At 28.3% G+C, this 12,779-nt stretch overlaps 1 protein-coding gene across 2 annotated transcripts in view; it reads right to left on the minus strand.

Moving 5' to 3' along the window:
• Positions 1-3,210: 3,210 nt before the first annotated feature.
• Positions 3,211-12,779, minus strand: part of LOC129960929 (solute carrier family 2, facilitated glucose transporter member 1-like) — a 78,252-nt gene continuing 68,683 nt past the window's right edge. For both annotated transcript variants that reach the window (XM_056074678.1, XM_056074679.1), the window contains exons 8-11: positions 10,818-11,030; positions 8,230-8,305; positions 7,364-7,491; positions 3,211-3,768 (exon numbers count right to left, since the gene is read on the minus strand). In XM_056074678.1, coding sequence (XP_055930653.1) covers positions 3,625-3,768; positions 7,364-7,491; positions 8,230-8,305; positions 10,818-11,030 — 561 coding nt within the window. In that variant the 3' untranslated portion in view covers positions 3,211-3,624. The remainder of the gene's footprint in view (positions 3,769-7,363; positions 7,492-8,229; positions 8,306-10,817; positions 11,031-12,779) is intronic.

A 12,779-nucleotide genomic window follows, 5' to 3' on the forward strand; every position in this document is an offset into this window, starting at 1 on the left:
TCCATCCCACGAAATCAAATGTTCTGTACTTAGTTTGAAATGGAAAAGCACGTAGAATTCGATATCTCTAAGATTGTATTTAAATGTCAAGTACCCTTTTTATTTTGCAGTATAGTGTTTAACAAATAAATAAATAAACCCATCCTACTGCTAAAAATTACATTTTCTCAGGTAAATTGCCAGCATAGCCACCATTTATTATTTTCCGAAGATAAATAGGGTTTTTTTAAAAAAAAGATCAATGACTATATTACATTATGTCTCAGACTTACAATTTTTTTTTAAGTTTCCAGCATGAAAATGATAATGGGAACCATATATAACTTGAATTTTTGAACAAAAAAATATCGGATATTTTTTACAAGTAAGAAATCTTTCAATTAAAGCTAATAATATGCAATATTTTATTTGGTATATAAACAGAAAACTAAGAAAATGTCAGGGACGCATAATTTTTTTTTCAGATAACTCTAATAAGAGAAAAAGCAAAACATAAAAAAGTGTATAAAAACGTAATTGTAAAGAGAAATATTGTATAAACGAATATTAAAGTGATTACGATTAAAAAAAGAAGGATGGAATGTATCCAATACATTTTAACTATTTTTTTGAACGAATGTCTTGTTTGCATCTGTAAAAGTGTTATATTTTAAAAAACTTCATATATTTTCATGTATTATTCGATACATTACTTAATTCGATTGGCTTCCTCATATCTATAATATGAGAGTCGATAACCTGGTCTCTCTTATTTTGACTGCTTTCATTCTATTGATAAATTCCTTTTATTATTCATTTTGAATACAATTGCTCTGGTTTATTTTTTTTAAAAATCCAGCAATATCGCTTTTTTTTTTTTTTTTTTTCAAATAACGAATTTCTCTGTACCTGTAATTGGATGTTCAGTTCCATTAAATATTACAAAATATTTCTCAACGAATATACGAAAAAATTCCAGAAAAAAATAACATATTTATGAATTTTTGGTAAAGGAGTCTATTTAGCTTTTTTTTTTCAAGCAAATGACATATATAAAGTTATAATTCGCAATATTTGTGGACTGCAGATTAAAGTAATTTACTATTTTAGGCATAGCTAAATTTTTCCCCCATTATTTCAAAGGAGAGTAAAGTGAAATGAATATAGTTCGCTTTTTATCAACACGATATATATATATTTTTTTTTTTTTGAAATGAGAACATTTCAAAGACAGACAGTTGAAATTCTCACCAAGCATAGTAATGCTTTAAGAATAACGATTGTTGCAAAAGCATTCTTGTCATGCGTATTGTAAGAAAGTAAAAGTAATTTATAAAAATGAAGAGACGGTTCTTAGCAAATTTGAAAGAAACAAATTTTAAAAGCTTTAAATAAGCTTGCATTCTTGTCTTTTCAAAGACAATGATTGTGGTATTTAGTGCGCTAACAGATTGAACTCAAAATACATTGAAAAACGGATTTATTTTATCCAAGCTCTTTTATTACTTCTTTTCAAATGACTGATGATTTGCTTATAAAACAAGAGTGCAAATGACATTTCAGTTGGTTATGGACTCTCTTATGAATGAATACTCAAGTACATAAAGTTTGATTACCATTTTAAAACATAGAACATTTATTATCTTTTATTTATATACATTATTTATTTAATATCTGTATTTTTCATCTTTTACATAAAACCAAATATACAAACTATTTATTGCTAAAATACGGTTCAACTGTAATTTTTTAACATAATATCATTTTATAAAATCTTTTTAAACTTTTATTCAAGAAAAAATTGATCTTCTTTGTAACAGAGACAAAATATTCGGCCGAAGAATGTGAAGTACTGAAAAACTTTCATTCGTGACTAAGATATTTTGCTGCCAAATATATAAAAAGTTTTATACATGGGTTTTATTGTCTTGATATACGTATAATTGTTATTCAAGTACGGAATGATTTTTTTGGATATATATATATATATATATATATATATTTTGTTAAAGAACATATCAAGATTTTAAAAATTTCGATTTAAAATGTCTATTGAAAAACGAATTTGTTTAATACAAGATTTCAGTTTATAAAGCTGATAAAATGCTATATGAAAGCCAGATTGAAATATCTGATATTAAAAATAGGTATGAAGAATATTAAATTAAATAAACATTATGGTTCTCTTCAAAATCAATTAGTCATGCAATCTCATAAAAAAATGATGATGGGAAAAAATGTTAAAATTATGCGTAATGTTTTCTTTATTATATTCGATTCAAATAAAATTAATTTGATTTTTTCATTTTTTTTCCATTTCAGTCTATAATAGAATATGAATATAATAAGTGAATCAGTCTACTAAAAACAAAATAATGTCTCAGTCTCATGTCAGATTAAAAAAATTCATGTGCATCATTATAAGCTTTCAAAACAAAAATGAGGAACTTTATAAAAATAAGAGCAAATAATTTCAGAGTACAAAACTTAATGTAAGCCAGTTTTCTTTGATGAAATATTTCTCCCGATTAATTTTTTTTTCTATAGTTCAGACGTATTTTAAAACTCCATGGTTCATTAGTATTTAGAAAGACATAACTGAAACAAAAATACATGCATTAACCGCATAGTATTTTTAGCTATATCATTTTACTGATAAATTCATTTCGTACCATTTCCAAGACTTGCGGAAAATTTCAAAATCTACTGAACTATTTTTTGAAACATTGAAATTCAGCAGGGACGTACTTTTTACAGTTTTAAACAATAGCCATCATAGCTTTATCACAAATATTTCAACTGCGATCCAATGCTAGAACATAACATTATGTTCAACAATGTTGATTACTGTTTTAAAGGAATGAGAAAATAAAATGAATATCTTTTCTAAAGGACACATTTTCTATAAAAATACTTATGCAAGTAAATTAAAGTATCTAATAAGCCCTTTCAAGCAATTACATTTTAATTTGCTGAATATAAAAGAATTGTTGATATTTTCAATTTCTTGCAATAAATTTTACAAACTTAATTCGTATTCTTAGATTACATTCTTCAAATATCAAGTCTTTTTTTACATGAAAAAATACATTAAACCTTTGATTGGACAAATGAACCCTTTCACACACACACACACAATGTTCAAGAGCAGCTGCCGCAGTCTTATTTTCATATATAAGGGGAAATAACTAACATAGTACGACATAAAGCTACAATAACAAGTAATACAAATAATTAAAACAACTTTAATATAAATAGTATTAATCAATGATGAATAGACTTCCATCATAAATTAACAGTAAATATTTTCCTCCAAAATAAAGGAACTAATGTGACTTAGAACTGCTAGTTCAACATACAAGGTTACACAGTAGGTAGGTCACATTTACCATAAGTGTTTTAAGTTGTGATCTTCATGACGCGTGTGTAAATTTTGGCTCTCATCAACTATTTACTATAAACTATGACAGTTTACCTATACATTATTGTTTTTTGTAATAAAGTACATTTATATATATTTTCAAATTCATTTTTGGTAAATCAAGATGATGAGCCATATTTTTCTCTTTCGATTTTAAGTGGATGTATAGTAAATATACAGTTTAGCTTAACAGTTTTTGACTTTTTTCTAGCACATGCTCTCATTCACTGATAGGCTTTCTGTCGGAAGATGGCAGTTATTTCTTCAACCGTTTTGTTCTTAGTTTCCGGAACACACTTGTAAGTGAACAACCAAAACAGTGCCAAGAGAATCGTGAACAGGAAAAATGTATAAACACCTAAAACATTCTGAAAAAAAAAAAAAAAAAAAGATGAATTACAAATCATCATAAAACTCAACATAAAAATATTTCACACAAAGGAGGTGAATTGTTGCAAAACAGCCTAAACCATCATACGTACAAGATGCTCCAAAATATTCACCTAAAAATTAATTCTTTACTTCTATAGATAGGTATAAAAATGCTGCAAAATTTTATAAAATCGATTTAAAAATGGTAGAGAAGAACTGCAAAACTTGAATTTTTATGAAGTTCCAATACACAAAAAATCCAAACAGTGATGGATTTCCAACTAGGCAGTTGCCTAAGAGGGGGATCTTGCTGTAACAGATCAATTAAATAACTTTATTGCCCAAGTTGCCTAATAAATTAGTTCGTAATTCTATGAATTATAAAATATTCGGATAATATTAATACTTATCAAATAGAATCCGTCAGGTTCTTATATGTTGTTATAAACACCGAAAATTTGCATCAATAATATTGTATGCAAACTTGGATTCTGTGCATTCTGGAGTCATAATAGATAAATAAAAACAAATTAGTTTTCAAAAAGTTAATAAAAAAAAAGCTAAAATAAAATATTGAAAATGTATTGAAATACGAAACAAAACTAACATTTTATTAAAAGAAAGGCCTCACTGCCAAGGACATGAAAATAATTAAATCCGATACTGATTCCAAGTGTATAAAATGCAGTGACAGCTTATCCATATGGACTCCAAAGTGCTGTATTTCTACTTTATATTACTTAAAAACTATTCTCGTTTTTTAATCTCATTTAGGTTTCCCCTGAGCCTCCTCCCGAACTGAGAGTTGGGTATATAAAAAAGATAAGGGAAAACGAACAATAAAGGCGAAAAAAAGTAGGAAATACATCGGCTGCAAGGCAATTTACCCTCAAAGCATAAAAATTCATCCACGGCGCATAGCTGAATGAGAGATAGGAAAATAACCGGTGGAGTTGTCTCCCAAAAACTTTCTTGTACATTCTCTATTAAATGTTTTATCTCCTATCACCCGCAAAAAAATTAGGGCAAAGCAGAGAACAACTTGGATGACATTGGTGTACAGTAATTACGAAATATTAACCTTTGGCATGCATTTACCAGTTTTACTGAGTTTGGCGTGTGAAACTTGGCGAGATTTTTTGGCGATTAATTCCTGGCATGCGGTCAATAATATCCAAAAATTGAATTTGTGTTTTAGACACGTTTTTCCATCGAAATGAAGATAATCCACCGACTGAAATACAAATTTCACGCTAAACTACAATTGCTGTCACAAAATCACATGCCAAATTTTACATATTTAAGTCATGACGTTTTTAAATTATGGCACTTGCATGCTTTGGAATATATAGATTGACATATAGTCAGCGCCTTGTTGAATTTGGTCAAACATATGATAGGTGTTTACACTAAAAATGTTAAATCTGTGTACCGCATTTTATCTATCTAACTCTCTCCGTTTTTTAGTCATCGTGTTAACTTATATTCGAACGGCCGGACAGAGGGACTTTGCCAGAATGGATTTTATACAAATTCGGATAGATATCTACAAATTTAATGTAAAGATCATATACCAAATTGCATCCTTCTTCTGGTTCAAAGATTTTTGACATATTAGTTACAAATATAATGCCAAAAATGTGTTTTTCAAACTCAGGGAGGGAAGATAAATCAAAATCTCGAAATTTTTTATGACTACAATACTTTCTCTATAGTTCGTGAGCAATAAAATAAAGAGCCATTTTCCTCCCCTTATGTATAGCGGGGGGTTGGTAAAGATTTCTGCGACTTCTGTTCACTTGAATTTTCTTTTTTTCCCTTTTTCTCTTTCTCTGTTTTATGGTTTCGGTCCTACTTTCTTAATTCCCAGGAAGGTTAAATATATATTCGTTTCTTTTATTAGAAGTCACAAAGATAATTCTTAAATACATTTCAGATTATCCGAATTAAAAAGTTTGAGCTACTTCAAGAGCTCTTTTTTAATATTTCGATTGAGAAAATGTTTTAAAAACCTTTATATAGAATTAAAAACATTTGTACCAAATGTTTTGAATTCACTGAGTGCATTTGCTTGATAACATATCCAAATCATTTTTTAGTTATTGTCAAATATTTACTTATGCTATTCTGCAGTTTCTGCGTTGTTTACATGTGTATTCTGAAGTGAAAATTTCACTTTTATTCTTAAATAACCTTTCATGTTCCTTTTAAAATGTTTCTTATAAGAAATAAAACTGAATATTAAAGACGAATATATGCGTGCGCATGCTTTTCTACGTAGGCATTTGTAATTATGCTCTGAATGTTTGCATTTCAATTTGAGTTAATCCCTCAGTATCATTGCTCATTGCTTCAATATATCTCTGGGACATTTTTTGATACATTGCTGAAAGTTTGTACATTGACTAAATGTTATATGAAGAACATTTTACTTTCTGGAAACTTTTGTGTTGGAAAGTTTATACAGCCTTAAATATATTTATTTGAAAATATGATGTTTTACAATTTTTTAATCCTTTTTTAATAATCTATTATGTATAAAATTTAAGGGATCAAAACTGAATTTAATCGATTTCAGATCTTAAAACAATGTACAATAACATATTTTTAAATTTATCAATAATTATGTTATTGATAAAATATACTACTTTATTTCTATTGGGGAAAATAAAATCCAATCCCTTTTCTTATATTTATTATCAATATAAAATATTTTTTTGCTCAAATAGTAAGAATTAAATAGATTTCTGAATCGAATGGTATAGTGAAGAGTTGCAGCAATATGGAATCAATATAAATAAATAACTATAAAAGAATTTGAAGTTGTATGTTCTTTGTCAGGGTAATGCTTGCATGAAATAGCTGAAGATGGCATTTTCTAGTTAGGCAAAAACTTTATAATTAAAAAAGATTCTGTGTTTTTTGAACAGGGAACAAATTTGTGATTCTTAATAATTTAGGTTTTTTTTCTCTGTATTCACCGTTATTTTATTTTTAAATATGTTTGGAGGAGAGGAGTTAATGAAATCATGGTCTCTCTCGACTAGTTTTTTAAGAGACATCTGATCGACAATAAATTTCATTATTTTTAGAAAGTTTGCATTAAAAAGAAAAGATAAGCAGACAAGTAGAAAAGCAATACCACTTGGACCTTACATTTCAATTAATTTTCAACCTGATAGCTTTCGAACAAAATAGATATTGCAGTTCCAACTTTACAAACATAAAAATAAAGTTTCTTGTTGTTACAAATATTGCAGTTCCATCTTCACAAACAAGCAAACAAACAAAAAAAAAGTTTCCTGTGGTTACAAATATTGCAGTTCCATCTTCACAAAAATAAAAAATAAAGGTTTCTTGTGGTTACAATCATTATTAGTGAACAATATCAAACACAAAATAAAGGTTTCTTGTGATTACAATCATTATTGATGAGCAATATAAAACATAAAAAAAAGGTTTCTTGTAGTTACAATCATTGTTAGTAAGCAATATAATAATCTATTAAGAAGGTAAAATACATCTGGATGAGTTATTACTTTATTCTATACAAGAAAAGAAGTGTCCATGATATGTAATGGACCTTCTTACCTGAAGAGGCAAGAATCCTAATCCAACCACGAAATTGGCACTCCAGTTCACTGTGACAGCAATACTCGTAGCAATCGGACGAGCTCCTTGTCCAAAGAGCTCTGTCACTAAGAACCAAGGAATCGAACCTGGGAACGCAAGTTAAATAAGAATTTTTTATACTTTGATGATGATATCTACAACATAAAATCTCTTCTTGTTTAGATGAAGAACTAAGATAAAAAAGCATGTCACCAAAATTAAATTAAAATTATAAGAAAAGAGAAGAGTAAACATCTAACACTTGCATCATGTGATTTCTAATTTTTGGCTTTTAAATATTCCTCAGTATTTTGTTGGATGAATTTCAAACATGAATTTTAAACAAACAAATAAAAAAAACAGAGGATGAAAAAAAAAAAAAGAAATATAAATCTATGTGGGCCATAAGAAATTCGATGGTAGATTGTTACAAAAAAAAAAAAAAAAAAAATTCATGCATTTAGGGGGGAAGATTAACAAGAAACACTGCATTGGAAAAAAAGAAAAAAAAAAGAACAGGCTCAATTGATAGATGTTTTTTCTTTTTCTCTAGGTAAATAAGATGAGAAATAATGCTAAAAAATGACTAATGACTGACCCGATGCGTCTGGGAATACAATACCCAAAATTCCTTTCGTAATAAAAGTAAAGTGTTAATGAGCCTGAAATTGTTACCACGAGGCCAGATGTTCATTAATGAATATTATTCTTGTGAAATCTTGTTAAATCTAATTTAGAAAAATATAGTGAATGAAATGTTTCTTCAGCAAAAGAGTGGATTCTAATAAATTTCACAAGCATGTTTAATTGTGAGAATAACTCGTTTTTGGAATAGGAAAACTTACCTGGACCTATAGCAAACATCACCACAAAAGTTATCACACAAATGATGCTCACGTAAGACAACCAAGGTGCACTTTTCTGAAAGAAAAAAAATCTCTATTGAAATTGCCTTTAAGTAACTACTTAATTTTTTAAAATATCCCTTTAATTGTTGTTGTTGTTTTCCTTTGTTATTTTTACATTTCCATGCAGGGATTGGTGTAAAATGGGTCTTGACATAAATTTTACACTGAAAAATAAGAAATTTGCCGTTTCTGACTTTGCACAAATTGTTGTATTGGGGACTAGAGGAATATGCGAAAATGATAAATATTTAAATTATTTTTTATAAAATTAGCATTTCAGTCACACAAAAGAAAGAATCGTTAATAAATGAAAAACAATTGTTTCATAAATATATTTGGTATGAGAATTACTAGAATAAGATTACTATATTTTCATTTTCTTACTAGCAAAAAGCTTACTAGTTTTATAGGAAATTTTGTTTACATAAAATGCTTAAGGAAGTAAATCATTCTTGACTAATGAATAATTTATTCATTTTAATCCTAAGAAAAACTTTTCTGTAGATGCGAACGGTAATAGGTAAGATCAGAATAATTTGCAGATATAGTAACACAGTTTCGACATTATAGAAATAAATTATTTTTCTAATAAATATTGTAATGCTTTTTACATTATGATTCTTAAAGCCAATAAATTCTGATGCCATTAAATAAATGAATGCAATGAAAATTCGCATTTCAGTTCTTGCAGCACTTGAGAAGATGAGGATCGTCATCATTGACTGTTATCCGAATTATACACACACTACCCCCTTCTGGACATTCTTGGATTTCGAATTTCTCTAAACGACGGATTGCTCTTGAAATAAAATTATGTAAACAATTGCAGTGATTATGAGAGCATTTAGGGGACCGACCGAAAATTAATGAAAAAGGAAGTGATTTGGGTTCACTCTGTTTCACAGAAGACTAATTAAGACTGGCCGTTTTGTTTGATATTTATATGCATTTTTAACAAAATAGTATGCGTTTTAGAAAAGATATAAAGGATTTATTAAATGTTTTTCACAATTTTCTATACATTACATTTTTTTTTTATTTATAACGCGTAGTTTTCAACCAAATAAAATAGAATTCACAGAATGTATAACAATGTGCAGTCTTTCTGACGAAGGATATCCACTACTTTTTAGAATATTTCAACAATACATTCTTGTAAAAAAAAAAAAAAATACTGATAAACTCCATAACCGAAGTGGGAGTCCAGCTCAAATTTGATGTTCGAATTCATCATACGAGTGTCTATAGTATTCATTTCAAATAAGTAACTTCCACTTCCTTTAACGCATCTGAAGGGTTAGTAAAATATAATGGCGCTTTTGTGGTGTTGCAATTTTAATGTTTGTGCAAATAAAGGAACTAACTTAACAAAATGTATTGTTATTTATGGAGCCTAATTTACTGCAACTTAAATTAAGTCATTAATTTATATGTATTCAATGGCTTCTGACTATTTTAGGGTTCAAATACATTGCTCAAAGATTCAAATTCAAAAAGTAATTTAATTTTAACGTTTTATCACGTTTTTAAAACGGACTAAAATTTAAAATAATTTCTTCTAGCCCCATGCAGATTTATAACCCTCTACAGATTCCTACCCCATATATATTGTTCTGAAAATTCACATTCGCAAGTTTTCAAATCTTCCTATACAGATTGACCTTAAAACTTGCAACTGTAAATTTTCAGGACAATCTGTATGGAGTTATAAATATATATGAAGCTAAGTGAAATTATTTTATACTTTTTAGTCCGTTTTAAAAATTTAGTATACAATTTTTTTTATTTAAATAATTATTGTTTGCTTTTTGGTCTTAGGTGTGTGAAATTTTGCAATCGATTATAGACTAACTTTCAGATGAGCTACATTCTATGATAAAATTTGTACCAAAGAGTCAAGAGAACGAATTAAAATTGCATTGCGATTCATTTCTGAGCTATATTTAAAGTTTAATGTATCTAGCTCATTGGGAAGTTAATTTAAAATCGATTACGAAATTTGAATCAGACGAGAAAGCGAGTTCATAAATTTGTTTCAATTTTAATTTCTGTGAAATTCTTGATTATTTAGCTTATATGGCTTCTCATGGACAATAGTTGATACTCATCTCCCTATAATGCCAATAATTTTCTGAATCCTGATGATTTTCAACTTGAAATTTTATATAACTTGTTCTATATACCTGATTTTAAATTATAAAGAGAAAAAAATACTACATTTCGTATATGAACATATCGTTAATTAACAAGTATGTAAAGCACTGATCATTTCATGTATTTTTGATACCCATTCTTATTATTTGTAATGTCATTTGCGATTTCAGTCTCACTAAAATAACTGTCGTATAAGAATTCCTGCATTCAAAAGTAATAATAGACGTCCAGATTATTTATTTTGACCTGCAAGAAATAAATGCACTGATGGCCGTTTGAATGTGTTTAGAGACAGAAATGAAAATAACTAAACGATATTTCTAGATGCAAATTCTTTGTACATATACAAAAAAAAAAAAAAAAAAATTTACCTGGCAGGCTAAACAAATAGTTAATAAAATAGTCATAGTCATCATTCCTCCTAAGCCGCACAAGTGTAGCGTCCGGCGACCAGCTTGTTCCACAAGAAACAAAGACACAATAGTCATCACAACATTAATACTTCCCATACCTAGAGTGGCATTCAAAGCATTGGCGTCACTCAAGCCAGCGCTTAAGAAAATATCAGTGGAAAAGAAAATAGCCTGTAAAAAAGAAGCATCATATGAATTAAAAAACATTTACACAAAGATCAAAGGTTATAATCCAGTCGATGAATATAGGCAGCTCATAAATGCGGCATTTCTTATTTTCATGATGAACATTTCTTATCTCTGTCACACCCTATTGCTGCCACAAAAAATTATTCAAATTAGCATCATTTCAATTTCATAAAACTTTTTTAAACTCTGCTCGAACTCCAATATTGCTTTCTTCCCCTTACAAGGGGCTGATTGTCTTTACTTGCTGTAATAAAGCAAACGTTAAAATCTACCACTCTTCCAAGAATTAAAATTACACTAATTTAATACAAGAATTAATTAATAATAATAATTAAAAAACGAAATTCTTGCTTAAATGATATTTATTGTCTTTGGCGTATTGGGCACATTTTTTTTTTTTTTTTTTTTTTGGAAAATATATTTGAATAATTCAAAAATTGTTTGGTGTAATTCTTACAGTATATGCTTATTCTTATTATTTGTAAGAGGCAAGCAAAATGTGTTTAGTTTATTCCATTATTAACTGTATACTTATTCATCATTAAAAGAATTGTACATGTTCACGCGAATGTCGCTTAATGCCAAACTTGGCAATCTTAAAATTACGGCAACCCCTTTACCCGCCCTTCCGGTCGAGTCTTTCAGGGGTTCATTAGAACATTGACCCGCATCGGCACCCCAGTCCCCGCAGAAACTGTAAACAACTTCAGTTTGTAAGGCTTAACAAAGCCAACCGCAATCAGCCATGTATTATATGAACTACTCACCGCAAAAGGAGTGTAAATTAAGAAGTTTAAGGAAAAGTACAGTTCACTGCTCACTTCGATTCACCAGTATACATACAACTTTTTTGCCATGCTTCATTTTCGTGTAAATTGATTGTAAATCAGTTTTATGCAATTGAATGTCTGAACAGGAATTTGTGGTATTAATCTAAATTTTTTTGTATTGCTGCATGAAGTTGAACACAACATTTAATGTTTTGCATTTTTGCAGGTTCTTAAATGAAAGCTCTGATAGATAAAATATTACTAAAAGACTGCATATTGTAACTGTACACAAAATAACTTTATTCCCCACAAAGTAAGAAAATTTTGATAATATTAAACTTGGAAATGAAACAAATAACTTAATATATATACTTTTAATACAATTGGACATTAAGTATTTTATGTAAAGATAGATATGTCTTTCCCATTTTCATATTTTGAAAAGGAAGATAATTATTAATTGAATGAAGATTCATTAACAACCTTAAAGAAACAGCTTCAAAAATCAATTTTCATCAATTTAGTTAATAACTTCAATACATCGAGCAATCTTCTGTCATTAAATCAAGTAACACATACTATCATAAACATAACATATATTATGAATATTATTAGCAAAAACTTCCTAAGTTATCACATAAAAAAAGATATTTTGTATAAAATGAATATTTGTTGACATTCAATCATAAAATTGAGAATGTGCAAAATCACAGGCAACGTCAAAAATGTACTCAAATGATATAAAACATTAATAATTTTCCACAGGCTATATGAAAAAGAACAATCATGATCTGCTCTTACTATATTTCCTTTATAAAAAATTATGAACATGAATAGTGATGTAAAAAGCTTAGAAATAATGAATAAAAAGTTAAAGAATAAATTAAGACAGCAACAGATAAATGAGCTAAGAGTTGATAAAAAGCGAAAATTTGAGTCCACAGAATTTCAGTGATGAGTA

This window comes from Argiope bruennichi, chromosome X2, assembly GCF_947563725.1.
Source record: "Argiope bruennichi chromosome X2, qqArgBrue1.1, whole genome shotgun sequence".
Lineage (NCBI taxonomy): Eukaryota > Metazoa > Arthropoda > Arachnida > Araneae > Araneidae > Argiope > Argiope bruennichi.